The 25,015-nt window shown below is 37.3% G+C and overlaps 1 protein-coding gene across 2 annotated transcripts in view; it reads left to right on the top strand.

The window, feature by feature from the left end:
• The window catches only part of ADK (adenosine kinase), a 264,946-nt gene that overhangs the window by 181,041 nt on the left and 58,890 nt on the right, over positions 1-25,015 (top strand). For both annotated transcript variants that reach the window (XM_015632666.2, XM_015632667.2), the window contains exon 7: positions 4,071-4,241. In XM_015632666.2, coding sequence (XP_015488152.1) covers positions 4,071-4,241 — 171 coding nt within the window. The remainder of the gene's footprint in view (positions 1-4,070; positions 4,242-25,015) is intronic.

Below are 25,015 nucleotides of genomic sequence, written 5' to 3'. Positions count from 1 at the left end.
GCTAGTGTCTACAAAAAAAGAAGACATGAATGTAAAAGACTATCCAATATTCACACTACCTCGGCATATCTTATAAGGCGCATCAAAGAATTCCTGAATATTGTAGAAGGGAGATTAATATGTTATTCTCTGTTGACTTTGTCCTCTGCTGTTGTATGCATCTTCCTGAATTTCAAAAACTCCTAAGTTAAAAACAAGTAACTGTATCTCCCATAGCCATGTGCCTGCAGTACATGAATGCATTTTTCTTATTTCTTCCTCTTTGTTTCTTTTTATCCCACAAGAAAAAGGTGGAGGTGTTTTTTTCCCCACCAGAGGACTACATTTAAATAAAAGGACTGCTTACAGTGCCTAAGAATGGTATTGCTTTGTGCATGTGTTCATACAAACATGCACATAGATAATTCAGCCTACCATCCTATTTTCCTGCTGTGTATTTTGGTTCAGCCTTGCTCTCTGGCTTGTGGTACAATGGTACCTTCCTCCTGGCATAGAAAAGACGCTCATTACATTTTGAGTAGCAGAAAATAGTAGTACTTCATGAAGCAGTAGCATCTGGTACACTCTCTCAGCACATGCCAAAGGAATGCCATGTGCTGCTAATCTATCTGATCACCTTTCATGTTTTATAGGTTTTCTTAGTGTACAGTATTCCTACCTTTCACTTTCTGTGACAGCAGTGCCCAATTGTCACATGTATTTCTATCATAGACTCATCAAGGCTGGAAGAGACCTCTGAGATCGTCGAACCCAACCATCCACCCAGCACTACCACTGTAACACCTAAACCACATCACCCAGCATTGGATGCCTCTTAAACTTCTGGGGTGGTGGCTCCACCATGTTCCTGGGCAACATATATATATATATATATATATATACACACATATTCCAATGCCTGACCATTGTAACAATGAAAAAATCCCTTCTAATAGCTAATCTGAATCTCCTCCATCTCAGCTCCAGGCCATTTCCTCTTGTCCTCTTTAGACAGAGACCAGTCCCCACTTCACTGCAATCTCATTTCAAGCAGTCATAGAGGGCAGCAAGGTTCCCCTTGGGTCTCCTCTTGAGACAAAACAAACCCAGGTCAATCACCCATTCCTGTAAGACAAGTTTTCTAGATCCTTCTTGAGCCTTTTGCCATTCTCTGGACACACTCCAGCGCCTCAATGCCCTTTCTGAAGTGAGGAGCCCAGAGCTGAAAGCAGTACTCAGTGTGGCCTCATCAGTGCCCAGTACAGAGGGACAATCACTGCCACACTATTCTTGCTACAGGCCAGGGTGCCACTGGCCTTCTTGGGCACACTGCTGGCTCATATTGAGCTGGTTGTCCACCAGCATCCCCTTCCTTCACAAAGATAGATACATACACAGTAATTTCATTTTTCTATGCAATGTACATTTTCCAAACTGTTGGAATTTCTGTTTGTTAACTATCCCTTACTTTGATTAGAGGTATTTTCCTCATGGCAGTTTTAAGTACCTTTGGGTTTTGAGCGTAAATAGGACCCCAAAGCTCTCTGTAGCAGTCTAAGGTGTGTAGGTGGTTATAGAGTATCTTCTGAATAGCCTCTTAACCTGCTTTTTAGTGGAAATAGCAGTTCCTATTGGTGAAATACAAAGTATTTTATACCAGTGATACAGAATACACTTACTTTCTCACTCAAAGCTAATGTTGGTTGACAGTTAATTGTTATAATAGGTAAGAGTAGTTGGCTTAGGCATTCCTTTGTATACATCTGTCTGGAACAAAAGCAGTGGCAGCTGCAAGAACCTGCAGGCTGAGTTTCTGAGGAAGTCACAGGGCAACTTTGCTCTGAACCCCTGTGAGATATAAGAAAACCTGGGGATTTTAGGGGAATTCATTCCTGTATGCAGTTGTAGCACGGCACAGTAGGGTGTTCTGTGGCTTCTCTGTTGTGATTTAAGTTTACGAAGCTGAGTTACTGTAACTACACTGGTCATAGCTGCATGGTATTCCACTAAAAGTAGAGACAAAGTCAATTTAAATACCTAGGAGGGGGGTTGAATTAGGTTTCTTTAAATCCGTATCTGTTAAGGTCAAATTTTATTTTCTCCCTACTTAGTTAATTCCGTTGTGTGGATTGTACTGCTACAATTCTGTTTTGCAAAGAAATACTATACTTGGAAAAGAGTTGTCATGCACAGAATTCTTAATTTCTAGATGTTTTAATGTCAAACAGGTATTTAAATAAAAATATAAACAAAACCATGGAAGAATTCAATTAAATGGCAGAGGTGCTTTTTAAGAAACCCAGAAGACAGAGCTATAGCCTTTGAGATTTCCTGGCCTTTGCTTTGCAGGATCTAAAAAGCAAACTTTCCTATCTGTATCTCAGCACTTTTATGTTGCCTTTCCAAAGAAAAGGGAGTTGGATGCAGGCCTGAATTAAATCTCGTGGGGATAGTGTTCTGTACCTTAAATTACAATCAGATGTATTTTACTTCAGATGAAGTTTTCAGCCTAAAATTGGTAAGAGGCCAAATTATTTGACCAGGTTGCTATTTACGTAGGCCACTGTAGAGCACCCTGTCATTTATCCAGATCTGGCAACATGTCACCCTTGAAATATTTTTGTGTTTAGACCCTTTTTTTTTTTTAAATCCATCTCTCTGTTCATTAAATAAAAAACTAAAAAATGGTAAAGATTGCTATGGAGATGAGAAGTTATATAAACTGTTCATTTTAATTCTTCAGAATGTAAAATTAGCAAAGATTGGATGTTTACAGGCTTCCAGGCCTTCAGGGTACTGAGTAGCTCTACTACATGCACAGGATTCTCGTGCCCTTTGGACTTTGATTGTCAACTAGCACGTCGTGCCCAGACTTTGAAATCAATCATATATTTCTTAGACTGGAGAGTGTGGAGTAAGGAAAAATGAACAGATATATTCTCAAAGTAGTCTTTAATCTGTAGACTTACATTATTTTTCCAGTGGGTAGAATGCCTAAAATGATCTGATAACTGAAGTATGCAGGATGAAAATATAGATATTCTGTGATTCAAAGGCATAATCATATGGATGAAAACTGGAAAATAAGACTGTGTCACTATTACATCTTTTGGTGTGTCATGTTGCTGATATATATATATATATATATAAATATAGGGCTGAGATGGTGTTTTATTTGTCAGGCCCTCCTCAAAGTTGTTTCTCACTGTACTTTAGACATTATCTCTGGCCTTAAATTTAACATTTTCTGCTCATGCTTGAAAATTCCTGTTATTCAATGAATTTAGAGAACAGTTAGTAAAGTAAGTTTTTGTTTTATCAAAACAAAACCATGTAATTTTTTTTAATTACTGCAAAATCTAAGCTTTTGTTTAATTAGCAGATTAATGAAATTGTAGGGGATCTTTACATGTCTCCTGGAACATGTGTGCTTGGGGTAACCATCTGCAATGCTAAATTCAAAATGGCAGCCTTGTTCTTCATAGGATTGAAATCACAATTCAGTAGACAAGTAGTGATTTGTGGAAGTTGGTACTTAAATGTTGGTGTTCTGAGTAAAGAAAAGTACTTTTGGAAGAAGGGGGCAAATAAAATACCTGTGTGGAAACATGAAAACCTCTAGTTTCTTTTCCTGCAAAACAGTAACAAGTGCTACAAGGTCAGCATTTTCAAGGCCTTTATTGTAGACAAATTTTATTAGTCCCCTAGCTGTGTATAGAACCATCAGACTGGACTTTGGAATTAAGCAGCACAGTCTGATTCACTCTAGTACTATAAAAGGGCATTTAGAATTATTATGCATCACATTCGAAGATATGAACATTAGTCTTAGCTGCCATGGGAAAGTGTAGTCCATGGAATGCAGAGGTAAGGAGTTACATTTCATTTTGAAAGGCTGTGGTTACAGGCATATGCAGATTATTTGTCACCTCTTTGGTACCTTAATGGAAAGGCTATATTTCCCAGAAGTTTTTTATCTGTGCACGTGTATGATAAATGTGGGTTGGGAGAGACTTTACAGAAATAGCATGCTTCATGTGGTACCTAATATAAAATTAGTAACATACATTGATTTGTTTTGATGCTTGCAGGGATTCTTCCTGACAGTGTCACCAGAAGCAGTATTAAAAGTGGCTGCTCAGGCTTCTGCCAACAACAAGATCTTCAGCTTGAATCTTTCTGCACCATTTATAAGCCAGTTCTACAAAGAGCCGATGATGAAGGTCATGCCTTACGTGGATGTTCTTTTTGGAAATGAAGCGGTGAGTCTTAAGAGAGTAATGGAAGTATTTGTATGTCTTGCACTTCTGTATTTATGTCTCAGAGCCTGCTTCCCCAGAACATAGCCTCTAGCTGAGCCAGAGGAGGTTCAGGTTGGATATCAGGAAGAATTTCTTGACTGAAAGGGTTGTCAAGCTTTGGAACGATCTGCCCAGGGAGGTGGTGGAGTCACCATCCCTGGAGGTGTTCAGGAAAAGACTGGACGTGGCACTTAGTGCTGCAGATCTAGTTGATGGTCAGTCAAAGGTTAGACTTGATGATCTTGAAGGTCTTTTCCAACCTTGATGATTCTGTGATTCGTGGTCCTCCTTTTTTTATAGAGCCATTCTTTCCATGTGAGGTGTCACTAGAAAGTTAAATCTGTGGTCACTGGACTGGGATATTTCAGTAGATACCTGTTAGAGGTTTACAGCTCGCTCATTCTAGCCGGAAATATCATGTGCATAATGTCCTCACTTTGAAGTTAACTCTGCTGGAGGAAAACATACGAAAGGGCTACCACTGAGCTTCTGTAACTTGTTTCCTTACCCATAGTGCTGCTATTAATGACATTTTCTGTGAAGAAGATGACTCTTTGGGAGATGTGGAAGGAGAAAAGTAAGGAATAGAGAGCTAGTTTAAAAGGTTCTCATTGATTCTATGGTAGATGGACTGGCAGTCCATCAAAGGAAGGCTTAACTTTGCTGTGTAAGTTGGCAAATAGATTGCATAAAATTCTGCCTGGAATTCCATGTTAATAGACCAAATTTATTCAGATTTCCCTCATCATTTTTGATTTTTCTTCACTTTAGAAAGTGTTCTTAAATATTTATTCGTTTTCTCAGCAGGAAAAGGTTGAAAAAAGCCTTGAAATGTGTGACACACCTAAATGAAAGTTGGGTTTGTCTCTCAAGATTACTACATGAGTACAGGAAAATGATGGAAAAGCAACTTAGTCCTCTCAGTGGTTATTCCTGATTGTGACACAGGGACTTGCACCAACACAAGTCAATTTTTAAACTATTGTCCACATATCCACATAGGGGCTAGCATAGTTATAGATGTAGGACTTAAAAAAATAAAAAATACTTGTATTAAAACAAAGAAAATTGCAGTGTTTTTAAATGGAGTGGACTAAGGGAAATCTTTTAAACTAAAGCTAGCTATACAGAAAAAGTTTTTTCCAAACATGTTCTTGCTATTTCCAACTCTTACCTTTGTACATCTTTCTTGATACAGGCCTCACAAAGATGGTATTGATTACTTTTATTTAATAGCAGTATAATCTTGACACAATCCTGTCAGATTCCACAGATTAATGCCAAGTCTAGATAATTTTGGAGTTAGAAGAGCTTCGTAGAAACTTATGGGATTAAAACTTGAGGGTCTTTTATGTAAATATTTCTCTGCTGACCTATTAGGATAATTCAGATCATAGTGGTTCATTAGGTCTTATTTTTCATAGGTTGTTACTTTTTGTGTATTTGTGTATTTTATAAGCTATAGCCCATGATACAGCTGACACTCCTATTTCAGAAACTTTATTCAGACTAAGTTAATTTCCTCTGTCATTTCATTTTGTTATGGTATTATTCACCTGGTGACAAAAATATTGTGTAGTACTGTTGTGTACATTAAAGTTGAGAGACTCACTGCATTTTCTGTATATAATTTCTGAAGCATTTTAGTGTCTTTTGGGATAAAAGATACTATTTAAACTTAAGTGATCATCCTTAAGCTTGGCAGTACAATATATATAAATACTTCAGAGTACCAGCCTCTTTTTTATTTACACTAATCATGAAACCCTGTTTTTTAGTCTCAGCTTCCTGCTGGCTTTTGCTGCTTTGGAGTTGTTGAAATGCAGATTGCAGTGGTTCATTGTCTTGCCCTTCTGTGTGACTTGAAACCATGCTCTTGGCATGATGTACTTCTAGTTTTGGGTAGCTTCTGTGTCTTCTCATTGTCAGTATTTCTGCTCTCTGCATATGGTTTTTGATAAAGAGTAGTTGCAAAACTCAAAGCTCAGTCTGACATGTTCTGCCTTCTGGTAGCTTCTGCCCTTGGTTTTGGTGCTTTTTCTTTCCTCCCATATGAATTTCAGCTACAGGCACATTGAGGATTTTTTTTGTGTTTATGTATATCTTGATGGGCCACAAACCACTTCAGCTAGCCAACACCAAATTTTTGTCCCTTTGGTGTGATTTCCTTTTGCTTTGTTCTACATTTTCCATCAGTGTAAATGCATAAGTTAACAAATAAGCAAGGCATACCAAGTTGTGTGGTTGTTTCTTCATTAGTACAAACAGTACTCTTAGACACAATTTTATTCTTCCCTATATTTATCTTCACATTATAGTCCAATAAAATTCTATTGTTAAGCACTGAGCTGTTTATTTTTTGAGTAATACAAAAACATCCAAGTGCAGCAAAATTCCAAATTGCTGCCATTCCTAAACTAAAAACAATTGGCAAAGTGATTTTAAATTACATCTTCTACTTAAAAATTTACATCTGAATGGAGATTGGTTATTTCAAGTTTCAGCCAGATGGTAATTAAAATGGGCAAGTTATAAACCTCTCAGAATAAATATTCTAGTTTTGAATGTAAATGCCAGCATACCCTTAACTGCAGTTTAGACACTGAATGCTGTGGTAACAGCTCAGTATATGTATCTATTGCAGCATTAACTCAGTGACCACTGGTGTTTTGCTAATTTATTTAAATCTCATTTATAACCTATCTAAACATCTTGTCTTGAATTTTCTGTATTTATTAATGGTTTTTCATATAACAAATTTAGTACAGAACATTCAGAAAAGGAGTAATTATATGGTCATTGCAGCTAACCAAGTAGGGCCATTCTGCAGTCATTATCTAGCAATACATGACTGAAGAACTTGATTATTGTCATTGCTTTTAATTTTTATTAAATTAAGGTTTTTTTAATAGTGTCATTTTGCAAATGGTTCTTAGCAGTAATACCTTCCAAGCTACCATAATCACTGGATAATTAACCTGCCAGGATTAAGCACACTCTACTTTGCCTCAGGATGCTTAACTCTCAAATAAGGTCAATTATCTCCTGATGAAAACTGCTTTGTCACAAGTTGCTGCTTAATTTGGCTGTAAAAGCTCACCTTAGAATACGTATTTTACAACTCAGAGCAACTTTCAGTAACAGAATAATCAAGAGTGAAAGCTTTGAAAGCAACATCTTTATACAGAGTTATAGAAAGTTTCCTACAGAGCAATTATTCTGGGCAAGTAAAGGAGAGTAAATTTGTATGTAATACTTTCCATTCCTGGTTAGGGCTAAATGTTGCTGTATATGAAATACTTGACCCATCAAAGTCATAATGGACACAGGAATCTGAATTCAATTTCCAGTCTCCCCAGAAGATGTGAGTTACAATGACATCTCCTCAGGGAAGGAGCTACCTTGGGGGAATGGTCTGTGCATTTTTGCATGTGCACCAGGTAGCAGTTTCTTTGGGATGCAAGGGACACTGCAAGGCTCTCACGTGATTGAGCTTCACATCTGGCACCAGTTCATGACTCAAAGAAATATTTGTTGATATTGATGTGGTAAAGATCTTCCGGATTCTCTTGCTATGAGTAGGCAGGGCATCACTGAAAAAGTTTAGAATTCAGAAACTTTGGAGTTATAGACATGTTGAGCTTAGCACCTAGTGCTTTACAACAAAAACAATAAGCCAATGATAAAACTTGTGATATTTGGTGTACAGCAACCATTAGAGGTTGGGAGGTTATGTAGAAGAGAAATTATGAACTTTTTTTGAAGTACAAAATAATAAAGAAAGCTAAGATAAGAATTATTCTTTAAAAATTGATCCTTTTCCTCTCTACTGTAAAGATCTGCTACTTTTAAACACCCAGTGTCTGAACAAAGTAATTACAGGATTATAAGCTGAAATTTTTCAAAGACAGAGCATCTGTGAGCCAGTTGGGAAATTGCTGCTGGTGTGACAGCAAATGTGCTGAAAAGAAAGCAGGTTGTGTACAAGACTTGTACATTTTAAGAAGCAATGACAATTGCTTTAGTGATGGTTCCAGAGTTAGAAATCTGGAGCTTTAAAGAGATGAATGCCTTGGAGTGGAATAAGATATCAAATGGGTCTTGTCATCATTTCCTCTTCACAGTTATAATGGAATGGTAGATTGTGCCTCCTTAATTTAAAATATTTTCGAATGAGGTGTCAAATACTAACAGAAAGATCCCTACAAATGTAGGTGGTTTGGACAACAAACTTTAATCCCTTTTGTAAGCCCTTATAATGGCAAGTCTATTCAATGACATGGAAAATTCTCTTCATTGGCAATGAAAAACAGTAAATATAAAACTGAGGGTTTGGTGGCATTTTGGTGAGATTTACATGCTCCTTATTTTGAACTTGCAGGCAGTCTGTAGTTTTGTGCTTATTTTAACTGAGGGGGGAATGGAAATACTGGTAAGTTTTCTGGCATAAACCATGTTCAGCACACTAGGATTTACACCTAAATGGCAGTTTCCAAACAAATTTGTCTATTCTCTTGCTGTAAACTGTCACTCCCCATAATTTGATATATTACACTAAGATATGACACTGAGAACAACCTTCAGTTACACCTGCAAATTTCCTCTGCTGCATTATCACCTGGGATCAGATTGATACCTGCAGGCTTAGGAACCTCCCCACAGCCCAGAAGAATCTTGAATGAGACATAATCACTTTTGTAAGATAAATGAGCCTCATGGTGATTCTCTTCAAACTAGTGTGCATTCATAATAGCATAACTGAATTGATTTGAATGTACACAATGCAATTCCTACTGTTTCTAGACCTAACAGATAGCTTTCCACACCCACAAGTGTCCTTTCACAGTGGTGAGTTGTCTGATTCTGAGGAAATAGTTAAGAAGTAGGGGTCAGGAGAAAATGGGGTGGCAGATGTAATTTGGTGTGTGGAAGAAGGGAAATACAGTTTGACTTTCAATAAATAATGAAAGGGAGACCAACGTATCAGTCTGTTCTTCAGTTATCAGATGGGACTAAGCAGTGAGGAGCATAGCAAAGGATGGCTGTTCATGCCATAAATACCATTAAGCTGATGTTTCTATTTGAAGTATTTTCAAGTAAGCATTTAGAATTATTTTTGAATGTTGGAAATTATTATTGAAAGGCAAATAATAGATGGTATTTGAAAGTGAGTATCATGAAGAGGTTCATTTTAGTACTGCTAACTTGCATGTATGTTATGTAAAGAGCCCTTAAGAAACATTTTCTTTTTATCTTACTGGACCTCATCTACATGGAGAGGTTATTTTCAGTCACTGGTTGCTGGCAAGCTGTCATCATTAAGAGTTCAGCCTTCACCTTCTACATCTCTGTTCACTTGGAAATAAATTTTCAGAAACATTAACCATCTTAAATGACATTAAGTTGGGTGTTAGTGTTTTGCATTTCAGTTTATATACTGGTATTTTCTTTTTCATTGTTCTTTCAGTTCTCAAAAACTTGCCCCACAGGTGAGGGTAATTATCTTTAGTTCCTGGGCTGGGTGAGAGACTGAGGTTTGCACAGTTCCCTACAGGGAGTCTGTGGTTCAGTTAAAAATCATAGACAGATATTCTGACCCAGTTTATTAAATACACATGGGAAAAAATTTTGTAAGGAGACATCTCATCTTCCCTTCTATTTAAACAGGTAGGGGTTTTTAAGGTCAGCTGCTGCTGGTGTTTGCTTTTCTAAACTGCAGTAAACAGACAGTTTTTTTTTATATAAATCCTACATTTAAGATTTCTGCAAAATCTTTGGAGGGAGCCTGGGAATTAAAAACTCTTAATTCTGAATGGAGGAAAAATAAATACTATTTTTCTTTGATGTCTTTGTAGAATTTGGATGCCTATTTCCTGTGGTAGGTGTTGTGTTTTCAATTATAGGACAGCTATGGTGTTGTAATATTGCTCCTTAATTCCCAGAATTAACTTTCTCAGTAGTGGAATATCTAATAAACTGTGGCCATCTGAAAAAAGAGAGGGTCTCTAGCACAAGGGAGGTTGATAATGTCAATGGTGTGTTGTAAAGATGTGCTGTGGGAAGGATGCTGAAACAGCCCAAGGCTATTTCAGCTGCAGACACTGAATCTGCTGCTTTTTCTCTCCTCTCTTTTTTTTTTTTCCTTTTTTTCCCTCCCATGTGAACTGCAGTGGCTCTCTAAGATAAAATGCTTTTAAATCATTTCCCAACCTTGCAGCCGTTTTTGATAAAAGCCCTGTTATCTGAAATGATATGAATCACTGTGGAGTTAACCATACCTTTTACAACAACATGTTTTGTTGTGATTCATTCTGTCTCAATTAATCATCTTATTTATCTACATTGTCTCAGCTGCTGCACTGAAATTCATGAGTAATAAGAAAGTAATTATTTTAGTATAGTTTACCTAGTACATTACAAATGAAAGGAAAGTTGAGAGCCAAGTATTTAAATTTTTATTTAGTGCTGCTTTCAGCTAATGTCTAGCTATTTAAACAGTTTAGGAACACTATCTCAAAAAATGTCTTTCTTGTTTCCTGTTATAGGAAACAAGCAGGTATTTAGAAGCAAAGCTTATACTTTCCAACAGACTTCACTTCTTAAAACTAAAAATATTTTCTGGTAGTCTCTCAGAATGCTTAGGGATATTTATCCTTCCTTATGCTATGCAGTGTTGAGAGACTTTCAAGACTGTGAATACTGGAGAACATGCAGCACAAGACAGAACATGTCCTATGAGAGAGGAAGGCAGATTCCAGTGTATTTCAGCAGCTTGTGTTTTGCTGACAATGATTGATAACCCTTTTCACTTTGTAGCACTTCCCAGAGCATCTCATAACACTTCATACACATTAAAGCTCAGAATAAACCAATAAGGTGGGTGTGTAGTCTTGACTGTTTTACAGGTGGACAATTGAAAGGTTATTTGCCCAAGGTCATACAGCAAGAGCAGAGCCAGGAACAAGAAAAATTGAATTTTAACTTTTTTCTTCAGTTAAGTGTCCTGAAATGTGTTCAGCTGCTGAATACATTTTGGACAAAACTCACCTGTCTGGAGAAAAAGACCTGCAGAATCTGGCTTTCAATTTTCAGTGTAATATTAGCATATGTTTCTGAAAGTCTTCTAAAGGTAAGCTACATATGCCTTTTAATACTCACATCACTAGATCAAAAATGTATCATATTTAATATATAATTTAAGAACAAAAATAAGAGTATGAGTAAAATTGGGTTATGCAGTTGATACAAACAAGAAGAACAGAAGCTTAAATGTTCACAAAAACTTCATTAAATCAGTGTAAATTCTGAACTTTTCAATTTCACAGAGATATTTGCAGATAACAATGTAGGTGAAAAATATGTTACAATAAAGCTTTGTTTTCCAATCCAGCTAAGGTTAATTCAATGCTTTCACATTTCAAGCCCTATTTGGGGCAGATGTAGCTGGTTTCTGATTCAGAGTATTGTTAGTTATGTTAAAGCCTCTTATGCCAACACGTGCTGGAGATTCTCCCGCTGTTACAGATAGTCCTTGCAGTGGATTGTAAGGCTGCAGTGCCATGTTATCCCCATGGAGATAGCATCTAAGTGTGAGCTGATGCAGACCTCTCTCACCTGCCCTTATCATGTGATGTCATCTGCCCCCTTTACTCACATTTAGCAATCTTACATCCAGAGCAAGTGAGTTCTGTGGTCCAGGCCACTGTTAATCACTGAGCTGGTGCAGCTTTCTCAGACAACACAATCACTAGATCTGATTAGATGAGAGGGTAATGCATGGTGGTACAAAGAACTTTGAAAGAGAAAGCCTGATAACCTCTCTGTTTCATCAGATACTAGCAGCCAATGCTGTTAGGGTCTTCCAGGCAATACTGCAAAGAAACAGTCATTGACTGACTTAAATGTTATTATGCATGGGTAAGTTGTATATTATCTGTAAATGTTCTTGGACAGAGGTTTTCATATAAAAGAGTTATATGAATATATAACAGTTTTTATATTATATTATATTATATTTATATTATACAGTTTTTACCTAAAGAGTATGTATTGATGCTCCTGTGCTTATAAATTTGTGTCTGAACAAAGGGTTCTTAAAAGAGGAAAAAAGAGAAGGATAGTTAAGGAGACAGTAGTAGATCCATGCTGATATTCAGAATCTTGAAAACATGGTTTGGGGGTTTTGGAATAGAATTGGCAATATCTTTATTATGTTAACCTATTTTTCTGTACTATTGTGTAGCACTATTTTTTCAAAACTGCAGTTTCAGCCTTGTTCTTTCTCTCATGTTATCTTTCTCTGTCAACACCTTCCTTCACTGTTTATATAGCTCATATAATATTTTTATTCCCTCAAGAGAGTTTCGCATCTCATTACAAATCTATTAGCTAGTTTCATTTCTCTGGCTTGCTTCAACAGAGAAGAGTAAAATTAGGTATTTGAACCTTCTCTTTTTTCCAATTAACTATATAATCTTCTGTTACTGGGATTCCTGCTGTACGTTTTATAAGAACAAATTTAACCCACTGATGCAGGACTATTGAAAAGTTGCTATATATAAGTAAATTAATACAAAGAGACTTTTTCCTTCACGAACTGACATATGCATTGAGGGTTTTTAGAACGGACTTATGCTAAACTATTATTGATTAAAATCTGTATTTTATTTTCAAATTATAATTTAATGCTCAGGCAATGACATTAAATTGAAAGCTAATTGTGGACTATATTATGAAGCATATGCAATAGGGCATAAATATATGTAAGGTTTGCACAAATATTTTGCTAATTTTATATTTTTTTTCAGTATTTTCCTAAAAGCAGGAAATGAGCTTGTAAAAAAAGTAGAAAAAATATATTGCAGCATACCTAGAATATTTGAAAGATAGATAAAAGCATCCATGGTTTTCCCAAAGGTATTAATTGATCTCTAAAGCCTTGCCTTATTTATAAACTTAAGCCACCCCATTTATAACAGCCTTTGGGTGATAATTTTGCAGCCACATCAAAGTGTGTCCTTAAGCTATATTTTCAGGTTTAATGGTCATATTCTGACTTACAATACCATTTCTGTAAGTACTGACCTCCCAGGGAAGCAATGTGGAGACATTGCTTTGCTCTGTAAGTTTTTTTGTTCTAAGTTAACAGAACTTACCCCTCCTAGTCATTACATTTCCTTTTTTTTAGTTCTCCAGAGAAATGATCTATTGAGTCTGTACTTCAGTTAAACTACTGCCTATCCATATGTGATAAGTCACATTGTCAAAATGTTGTTCATTAAGTTCTCAGACCCTCCTTTGACTCCACAGAATATTACTGTTATTACTGAACTCCTGATATTCTGTGTCAAAACCAGCAACATATGCAATCACATCAGGGGAACAAGCATCCAGGAGTCAGTTTGCTTTCCATGCTGAAGTGGTTTCCAGGTGCAGGAGCTTCCCTCTCAAGGACAGAATTGTAGCAGTCTGATGACTGGCACAGTAGAACTTTTGAAATACATAAACCTGTTTGTTGGTTCCGTTTCTATTAGTGTAGAGGGGAACCCCCTACTCTGAACTTGAAATTCTACAAACAGGTGTGTCCATCATCTTCAATTTATGTTATTTAAAGGCCATCGTTCCACAAGTAGAAATTTTCTTTCTTCACCCACAGCAAAGGAGAAGCACTTCCTCTCCACCTTGCCAAGGAACCGGCCATCAGCATCTGCTTCTGGTCCCATCAAATGAGCTAGGTCACAGCTAGGCCCCAGCTGGGCTCTGCTTTCAATAAACCAAAACCTTCAGCATTGGAGAAGCTCACTTGAAGGCAATGGCAAGGTGGTGCACATTTCAGTGGGACTTCTCAAGCTGTTTTTCTGTTGTCAAGGTACAGCCTTGCTAATTGAATAAGCTGTTGGAAGATGTCCCAAGTATTTCTGGAGTTAGGAATTTTATTTTAAATTTTTCTGATGCTGAAAACTCATGGATCTCAATTCAAGGGCAACTCATTATTTTTATTGAGAACTTGAGAAATTCTGCTTCTTTATCTTGAGATTATTGTCCTGTGAGTCTAAGCCAGTCTGCAGGCGCCAATCAACAGCACATTTGTTTCTCTGTGGCTGCCCTTCTGAAGGATTCTATTTTTGAAAAACTGGGAGGCCAAGCGATGGACAGTATTTTTGATCCCTGGCAGGTAAGAGACCTCGCAGAATTAGATTCTCTTTAGGATCTCTTTTAAAGCATATTTCTGCTTTATTTTATGGTCTGGAATTCCTCTGAGACACCAGGGCATGTTTATCTTGTCTATCAGGCTGTTGACCTCTTCAGGTTGTGCAACACTCTTTTAAATAAAAGAATTGGAATTTTCATGAGAAATTAAGTGGTAGCCATAAAATGTGTTGTTGAGGCAGTCCTAATTGCTTTGCAAAGAGGACCTCCCTGTAACTGGAAAAATATCTGAAATTTCAGGGAATTATTGGTATCCTTTACCATCAGTTAACCTGGTTTTTCTTAACTTCTTTTGAAACATAGATGGGCAGTCAGATGGTCTTGACACACAATATTTGCTATATGTGTTATTTTGGAGCAGCTATGATTAACATGTCTTTTTCCTCTTGTTGGAATTTCTGCTAGAGCAGGAGAGATACATCTGTGAGCGGTCTTGGACACATACCAGTTTCAGATAAATGGATCAGTCAATTTAAATTCTGCATATATAGTTGCCAAACACTATGCATTTGATTTGAACATCAAAGTAAATGCCAGATTTGGATGGAGCTGCATCTTGGTATATGTGAATTACGATAATGAGTCAAACTACTGAATCTCACTGCTCAAAAAAGAACACTCATCATCTGGAACCAAATTCCTTTCTTCTAGAATCTAAACTCATGAAAAGAACGAAAGAAGTACATAGACTTATGCTGCCAGTTGTAACCCATCTCTAAACAAGCGTTACCTGAGAGGAGGGTGAACACGTTTAGGAGCGTTCTAAGGTGTAGAATGGTGAGAGGTTGGACCCATTATTTAGATCCCATGGAAACCCCATGTTTCAGGAGTCCATATTCACTTTATTTGCAGATGACTTTCTTTAATAGTTCAAACAAAAACTCTATGTCCAGGATAAGTGGTGCGTGTTTATATTCCAGGTAGAACAAGCTAAAATCAAGATCAAAGTGTTAAGGGTTTTAACGGTGTCTTCAGCAATGTTCATGTTCATGGGATAATTTTTAAGTCTTCAAGGAGGCGACAACATAACCCGTCCCAAAGTTATCTTTTCATTTATGGTAAAGATATCAAGTGTTTTAGGGGAGGGTTTTCATTGTAACAGATTTTATTCAGGCTGTGCAGATTTATTTTGTACCTCTTCCATGGGAGTTGGTTTTTTAAGGAACTTAAATGTCAATTATCTCTTTCTAACCATGCTTCACCTCTGCTATTCTTAAAGAAGTTTCTCTTTATTATTACTTGAATTTGAAAAATGCACTGTGTAAAATATTGCAACATAAATTAGCAGAAGTTACCTACCTTGGAGGACATTTGAATAGATTTAGTGGGAAAAGAGCAGGTAATAGATTATTGAACAATGTTATTAGACCAGGAAAATGGTTAATTCAGGAGAAAGCTATACAGACATTCTGACTTGTGGATAGTGTTCAAGATAACTTTTAGAATTGTGTCTCATGTAATGAAACACAAAGCAAACCCCCTAATTTTTCTATTTTAAAATCTTGTACTTTCAATGATATTGTAATGATTTTAAATGTTAGGTGGATGCAGAGAATTGGCTAAATTATATAATATGTAGAAATGTTGGAAATTCATTTTTTTTAATTAGACTTGAAACATGTTTTCAGTGCTACTGTTTTTTTTTCATTTATTAATAAGATCTTCTGCAATAAATCCTTGTTCAGGATTACAAGTAGGAAAAATTATTCTGCATGTAAATAAAATTCACAAAAAGAGATTTGAAATATGTCAAATTCATCCTGAAAACTATTCGAAATGTAACTAATTTTGTCTGTGCTAAGCTGCCCAAACCCTGTTATTAATTTAAATTGACATTGGAGTAAGTTGCAATGCTTACCTTTTCATAATATTTCCTTAATGGCTTCCTTTTTCTTGTGTATTTCTTGCCTTTCATTTTTCTGGAATCAAGTACATCATACCCAGCCACAGCCTGGAGTGCAAAGTTTGTATAACTCTGTTTTCCTATTTCAATTCCACATTTTCAAACAGTTGTGTGGATCTTATGTTGCCTGTCTCAGCTATGAGGAAAGTATACCAAGGTCTTTGGAAGTACTTCTTAACGAGTATGAGTTACTGCTCTGTCCCAAGAGCCAGCTTCTGTGTCCCAAACCACCTCAACTTCTCGTCTTGCTGTGATAAACTAACTTGCAAAATCCCTTCCCATGTTCCCAGTAAGCGCTCTGCAGATGTGAAATGTCTCCTTCCTGTTATAGTGGCTGGAGCCGCAAGGCACGCAGTGTTCAGGCCTGCATCAGAGCCTTGGTCCATGGGACATGCAAGATTGGGATGTGCATGGAAGATTGGCAGTGTTGTCCAGGGGAGATCCTCAGCTTGGCAGCACAGCACACACAACTTACTGCCTGCCCATGGAGGCCTCCAGAGGATTAAGCCTTACCTAGGAGACAAGGCTTACCTTGCAATGTATCAGCAAGCTGTCGTGAGATAACCTCAGAACATTTCTGAAACATTTTCCCCTGAGCCTTGTACAACTTCTGGCTTTGCAGAGAAAGGCCCATGAGAAATTGTATCAATAAAATTTTTTAATTCTCTAAAAGAGTTTTCATCTGAAAGATATCATATACAGACTAGATGATGGGTTGGCATGTAAAAATGGGGGGTTGTGCATCCTTTTCTAAAAGGCATCTTGCATTACTATCTTACAAAATGACTTTGAATTATGTGTCCATCCCAAGACAGCTTTTCTGAGAAAACATCATGCATTCTTTTTTTTCTTGCCTCCTATCCTTATTATTACAGCAATTAACTTTATAGCTGATGTTTGCAGTTCTATACACTGTGAAAAACAGAGTAAGAGGCATGTCCTGAGAAACTTATATTTTAAACAGAAATAACAAAGAAAAGACTGCAGAAGTAATCTGCAGTGTGATCAGAGAGAGGTGAAATGCCATAACACTGATGATACACTTGTTCAGTGCCATTACAAAATGTAGCTAAGGTTTTTGCTCCATAATCTCATATATCAGTTTTTAAAATAAATGCAGTGAATGGAAAAGAAAAAAAACGTAATGATGGTCTGTGCTAAGGTTGGATACACAAGTCCCTTCACTATGGTTTTTTAGAAATTCTTTTTATTGTTTCTTTTTTTTGTTTGCTTTCAGTCTTAAACATCGTGCAGAATTAAAGCAGTTCATGATCAGTTAAAATTTCATAGATTTAAGACAGCAGTATTTAAGATTAACTGTTTTCCATTTACTGACTGTTACTTGGAACCAAAAGAATCTTGTATTTTTGTAAGCATAGTAAGCTACACTGTTTTTCTTTAAACTTTAGGGTATGAATTATATTCCTATAATGACAGCTGCAGGGTGGAATGTTTTAACACACTGGAGTGAGATATATCTTGGACACATTCTTGGTACCTTAAGTTCAACATGCTCCATATGGTGCCACTGAGCCAGTGATTTTGAAGAAAACAGTTAAAGACTGCTGAAACAGCGTAAAATACAAATTAGTCTTTGCTGTAGAAGTAAAAAAATTCACTGTCAATCTTTTCAGCTTTCTGCATGAATACTTCCAGCAACTTTTAGTAGTAGTCCCCATGTTTTAAAACAACTGTTGAATTCTAGCAGAACAGAGTGAAAGCTTGTGGGCTAAGAATACATTAACTGAATTATGCCTCTTATGCAGGGGAGCAAAGGGAAAGGAGATTGGGCTTCCCTGCATTTCCACATTAGTTTTTAATGTGACGGCAGGGATTGTGCCATGCAAGGTTTGCAGGAAGTACGTGGCTCGTTGTTAACTTGGTCCTCTTTCAGCACAAGAACTCCATGAGGGACCTGTGCATCAGGGAAGTACCTCACTCTTACTGCTGAGGATACTAATAATAGGCTATCCTGTAATAAAACTGCAGAAGAACTATTGTTACTACTAAGTATTTTAGTGTTTGGAGAAGTAAATTAGCTGGAAATTATGTTTTCAGAACATTGGACTTTTGTCATGTATGTTTTCATTCATAGTATCAAGACAAGCAGAAGTTAATGTATGAGTAACTTGCTTGTCTGTCTTTTATCTTAATGTAGTTGAATTTTTTTCATTGTCATCCTTGGGTTTTCTGAGTTTATATTCAAGCTGTGGATTGCAAAATTCTTACAGCATACTTGCAGTTCTTGAAACTGAAGTTACCAGTTTATAACCTGATTTTTACTGGATATTGATTTGATGTAAATTTTTATCCTGGCTTATTCTTACTATTGTCATTATTATTATTAATAGTGTTGTTGTTATCATTATTGTTATGGCTTTTTAAAAGCATCATACACGGACTCCAAACAAAAGACCAAGGATTACACAGCAGTGCAAAAATTCTATTCTTCTCAACTGGTACCAACCTTAAATCGTTTTTTATTGGTGTTGACTCATAAGAACAGATTTCCAAATGTAACAGAGCATAAGACAAACAGCCACAGTGCACCAGCCTGTTAACCTGTACTTGTGTGCCTTCTGTATCAGCAAAACAGCACCATGAAGTGAGAGCACTCCTGGTGAATGAAGCCTGTGAGGGGGTGATTTGCAGTTATATTAGTGGGAAGTTGTGCATTACAGCCTGAGTTGATCTAGGAATTGACTGCTGGAGGAATACAGAGATCTTGCTCCCTATTGTCACTTTCTAGACTTGCAGCTTCTGTCTCAGGTTCCCTCTGTACAGCTAAGACAGCAGAGACATGCAGGATATTTTAAAGAAAAGGGGATTTGGCCACATGATTTTTTTTATTAGAGATGTAGTTAAATAGAGACAGTCCATCTAAAAGTAAGAAACCAAAAAACAGTCCTTGAGCTTCTTTCCCAGAGATAAATCATTAGTCTGTAAAGTCAGGAGGCAAGGACTGATAGGTGACTACCATTTCAGTGATCCCATGCTAGAGCTCCCTGCACTGCTGTAATCCTTCTAGATAGAACTAGGTAATCTAGAATAGTTTGTGTGCAAATTTCCATCTTTGAATATAGCCCAAAGGTCAAGTTTCAAATGATAATTACTTATGACATTTGGTAAACCCTTTGGGATACAGCCAATGAGTGTCTATGGTAAAGGACCTCGTTGTCAAAGGATTCATAAATAAACTTATTTTACACCCAGAAAGTATATTCAAAGCATATAAGGTTTTAATACAGTACAGGTCATAGCAAACAGAGGTCAAGTATCTGCTTTAAGTGGAAAACAGGACTTAATGCCAATGGCATTAGAGAGATGACCAAAACATCAATGATACGTTAAAGTGGATGCTTTCTCATCATATATCAAATTAGCACCTTTTCTCTTTTCTTCTTGCAGCAGCAGGATTCTCTAGTTTAAAAGGGTGTCTGTTGATGTTTGTCCAGTCACTGGGCATACATTGGTATATGTTCTGTGAAAGACTTATTCAGCTGTACTTTCCTCATCTCTGATAGCTGGCTAGGCCTTCCAGTCTCCATGGCCATCCTAATCCATTTGATATGAGGATATAATGCAGCTGTTGTAGAACACTATTCCCTTTGTTTCTGAAGCATAGGACTTCCAAGCCATCCATGTAATGTAAGCCAAGGAAATGATCCCAAGGGATCTGCTTGAGCTAGCAGTGCCTGCCTTCATTCTGTGCCATGGATAGACCAGTCCCTTGCTCAGCAGAGGTACAGTCCTGCTCTAAATTGGAACACAACTGTGCTTCCTTTCTCTGAGTATCAGTTCATTGTCACTATGTGTGAGAAGCTTGTGTTAAGCTACGTGTTAAGCTTGCACTTCACTGTTCCAAAACAAGTTTGTGTGTGAAAGACATAACAATGGTGTTATATTGCTCTGCTGGGACAAAAGGAGGACCTCTTTAGGTCTAACAAACATTCTTTATGTTCAAAAGCAGAACACAAAAGGGGGACCAGGACCTTTTTCTGCACATTACTGCTGTTTGCTGAAGGAGGCAGGGTCCAGCCTCTTTTAATTCCAAATCTCAGCCACTGGTGGATTGTTTGAGGAGAGGAGGAAATAAAGAATAAGGAGACGACTAGAGAAGATCCGGTGGAGCTCTCTTCCAGGAAATGGCTCTGTATTTCCCAGTGATGGAGAAAATTGCCCTAGCATTTTAAACCTGCAACAGCTCAGTCTTGCCCAAGTGCAAACCTGGAAGTGGTTTTCTTTATTCAGGCCAGAAGCCTGTTCATACTTTGCTACTTACAGGCCAATAAATTACTTCTTCAGAAAGTTCCTATTTTGATAAATTGATGTGCTTGTGTGTTTGCACTATATTATGTACGAGGAGCCTTGTCATCTTATTGAAATAATAGGACATTGAGAGATACCAAGTATTTATGGCTAGATTTAACCATTTTAAAGGAAGGAAATTATTGCAGCCCCAGGGCAACAGTAACTTATATAGTGACAACTTATACATGTTTTATGTACCTACTTATTTCAATGTTCACTATAAAAGTATAGTTACCATAGCAATGACCATGTCACCAGATTTCTTTGCTGGTTCTGAAATACAGAATAACCAAATGCCACCTGAACTGTGATTATTTTCTGCGCAAGTATTGGAAGTAGAAGTTGAGAGTGTCACACACTTTCCTAAACAAACAGCAACACACTGATTTACAGAACATTTTATGTTGCAAATGGATAGTGGGTTGTTAGCATCCCTAGTACTGTAAATCCTTTGCTACTAAGCTGCAAGAAAAGCTTCACTGGCTCCTATCAACAGAGACTCCACTAGTATTTACTTAACCTGTAGTCGTCTGTGGAATATGGGTACTTGCCTGCAATATTTCAAGAAAATAACGTGTGGTATTCAGGAATACACTTTCTCTGATTTTAAGTGTTAACTCTAAGTAAAACTATCCTTTGTCTATTTACAGGTTGTTAGTATTATATAAAATAGCATCACAGAAAGTGGTGTGATATTTACTTGCCGCTTCTTTTACTTTAGAAATGGCAAATTGATGAAGAATTTAGGTGGTAGCTTCTATTCCTTAGCATGCAGCTCACTAACCAGTAGAATTAAGAAGCCAGGTACTAGATTTCCCAAGTCAGCATTAACCAGTTAACTAACCATTAACTGTTAATTAACCATTAACTGAGGCAGTGGTGGATTACCTCAATTTACTGTAGGCAAGTAGAAGGTGAAATCTCTTACCACCCACGAGGACCAGTCCTTTTTATAGCTAGGTTTTCCTAGCTGTAAAATATACAGCTTTCCTATATGTGTAGGCAGTGTGAGTTAACCTGAATACATATAACAATTACGAGTATCAATACTTGAAGAAAAGCAGTTTGGAGGACTGCAGACTTAATCCACCATTTCAGTCATTCTCCTTTAATAAAAACTTGTCTACACTGAAACATTAATATGAACTGAGAGAGCACGTCATTTTAAGCACAGCAGCTTTAACTCAGATTTGTATTGTATCCACTTGTGGACAATCTTATGCTGGAACAGGAGTGTTTTTTCTTGTTTAACTGAAGAGAAGCATGGCACGTGAGTTACTGAGCAAACATGTCAACACTTGGAGCCAGCCTGTAGCAATTCTCTGTGAAAATATGAAAGTAAAATTGATCTACATTCATGTAATGGTTGATTTTGTCTTCCTTGCATTGTGTTGTGTCAGAATTCTCACAAAGGAAGAATCTCACTTTGCTGGGTAGGGATGTGGACACGGTGCTGTTAGAGGTTACATTTGTCTGTAGGAGTTGTAGAGAAGAGTAAGGAAATCTCTTTAGCTAGGAAGTTTGATCCAACCTCCTTAAGTCCTTGAACTGGACATATAGACAAGGTGGTTCAGATTCCAGCTTTATGTAGCAATGCTCCTGTTTAGACTCTTTAATCTGATCAGAGAGCCCCAAAGGAAAATGAAGTCTTAAATTAGAAAGAAGGAAGGAACCTTTTTTACACCACTTCAGTGTTGACTGAGAATTGTGTAAAAGGATCAAAAAAAGCCTCTTTCATTGTGTTGTAATTCTTAACCATTAATAAGTAATTCTAGCTACTTCAGTTTTTATTTGGATTCTTTCTGTTCTCCTATGTTTCTTTCTCAGTAAAAAACCCTCAGTGTTTTTATATTTATCTAGGCAGCAAGTGGAATTTACAGCTAATCCTTGAAGTGCATAGGTGTACTCTTCAACCAGTGACATTTGACCTGACCCAGGACAGGCAACCTGCAAAAGGAGATGATTCAATTTGCTGGTGCTTCAAGAGTACCTTCAGCTGTGTGACTCTGCATGAATTACCAGCTCAGCCTGGTAGCTCAGGTAGTTCTGAGACCTCTGTGATGCTCCACTGACTGCTATAAACATGCCCAGAGACTCCAGTTGTGCCTGATCCTTGCAGAGACATACAGCCACTAGTCTCTAATTTACCAGCTAGCCTTTGGCAGTGACCTGTCCATGGGGGAGGTAAGATCTGGCAAATCAGTGGACTGTGACCACCCAGCATCATGCTGATGGGCAGGTGTGGGGGGAAACTTTGTCCAGAACGCCCTTCATCCCTGCAGCTGGTGGGCCGTGAGATGCATTAGGTCACTCTGTCTGTGTCTCCTCTTTTACCACGTACTGCTTTCATAGGCAGAGGTGTGTTTGTTCCAGCTGTGATGTTAAAAAGTTTACATCTACAGGGACAGTCTGGCCAGAGCATTATTTATCATTACTGGCAAATACATTCAGTACAGACCGAAGCACATGTATCATGTGTATGGTTGAAAGTATAAGGTACTCTCATCGTTGTTGACACTGCAACAAGCTTAAGAATAAATCTGCCTTATTTTCTGGGTAAAGGCTGTCTTCCTCCTGCTAAAATTTGACATCCAGTTCTTGTTCTGTAGCTAGTCAAGTATTGTATTTCTTCTCTGTTCTCTTGCTGGTGCAGCCACCTGGTGTGGGGTGGATTCCATGTGTGTGATGCTCACACACATGCTGCTCTGCTGCCAGGAGGAGCAGAGGACCTAATCTTTTGTGACATGAAAAGAAACTTGCTGGTACAGTACATTACTAAATGCTACAGACTGACTTCATGAAATGGGAACACCGCAGGGGAATCTGGCAAGGAAGATGTGTTTATGTAACTGAATTGAGTGTTGCAACTGCCATCACTTCGTTCCCTTGGCTGCAGTGAGCGAGTTGTGAGAGAAAAACAATCCAAACAGAGATCTTCAGATGCTGAGGGCAGCTCTAATTACATACAAATAATTAATAAAAATGAAATGCAATATTGTTAGAAAATACAGATACCAATAATTTTCTTCCATGATCGTGTGTACCCAAGATCATTGATAGGGACAGAAACAGTCAGGCTTTTGCACTTTTATTTGAAGTACATATTGTTTGAGTGTCTTCAGCACATTCTGATATCCCAGGGAGATTCATGACACAAGAGTAATTGCATATAACATAAACAAGATCTGCATTAGTTGGCTCTTTTACTCAGAATCCTTTTCCCAGTCCAGATGTGTGATGTGTAAATGTTAGGAGAACAGAGTCCTTATGAAGTAGCTTTATCAAATGCAGCTAGTCTTCCAGCAAAATGGAGAAAATATAAATTAGCACTCAAGACCTTGGTCAAATCTGGTGCATAAAATTTTACAGTTATATTTATGTTCCATATGTGCTTTGGACAAGTGCCATGTTTGTAAAGTACTGCTTCAATATTATTTTTTTAAAGTGACACTTTTAGCACAGTATCCTCTGCAAACTGTTCACTGCTTGCCATGTAAGCCATCCAGGCTCCAAATAAACTGTTCGTTTTCATGGTCTAAACCTAAGATCAGAATGCCTTTTAGAGCATGTTGATTTTCAAAACATGGCATGGTAGATATCATATGTGGCTTCTTTAAGCACAGTTCAGAAGAGTTGATTAACCTGACTGAAAGAGGAGCAGGCATGATATAAAAATCTGACAGGAGATGAGGAATAAGAAAGTTGTAGTATATATGTTTGCTAGTGCTGAGTATCTGTTCTGACTTGTTTATAACGTAATTAGGTTTTAGTATATTTTGTGAGCACTACATTACTTGTAGTTCTTTAGAAAAATAAAATAAACCTCAAACCAAGGATATTCTGCAAATTTGTGCTACTTTTCAGAGGCCCAGCCTTTTTTTTTCTTCATTTCCCTAAATCCATGAATAACTGTCTTTAAAAAAAAACCCAACTCCAATGCAGCATCTGGTGTGCTGTTATTGCCACTACTTGTGCTCTGAGAGTATAACACTACTGCTTTAGAATGTTCCCATTCACTTGTTATCTGGTATTTGGCAAAAAAATTATTACCACTGTAAGAGAAAGAAGTAAATTTCTAGAGCCCAAATCAGAATGCAGGCTGAACTAAAGAACAGCACTGAGCTGACCCTACAGCTCTTTTAAAATTTTGCATAAAATGGAAGAGACACAGCATCTTGGATGGAATCACAGGAATTCTTTGTGTTGGAAAGTGTGAGTCAAACTAAATAGATTGAAATAACTTCTGTTATATTTAAACACAAATGTAATGCTAGAGGCAGAGATAAAAAATAGATTATTTATACTTCAAAAT

Source organism: Parus major, chromosome 6 (genome assembly GCF_001522545.3).
Source record: "Parus major isolate Abel chromosome 6, Parus_major1.1, whole genome shotgun sequence".
Taxonomy (NCBI): Eukaryota; Metazoa; Chordata; class Aves; order Passeriformes; family Paridae; genus Parus; species Parus major.
The sequence above is the reverse complement of the archived record's forward strand: the minus strand, read 5'-3'. Positions and strand labels throughout refer to the sequence as shown.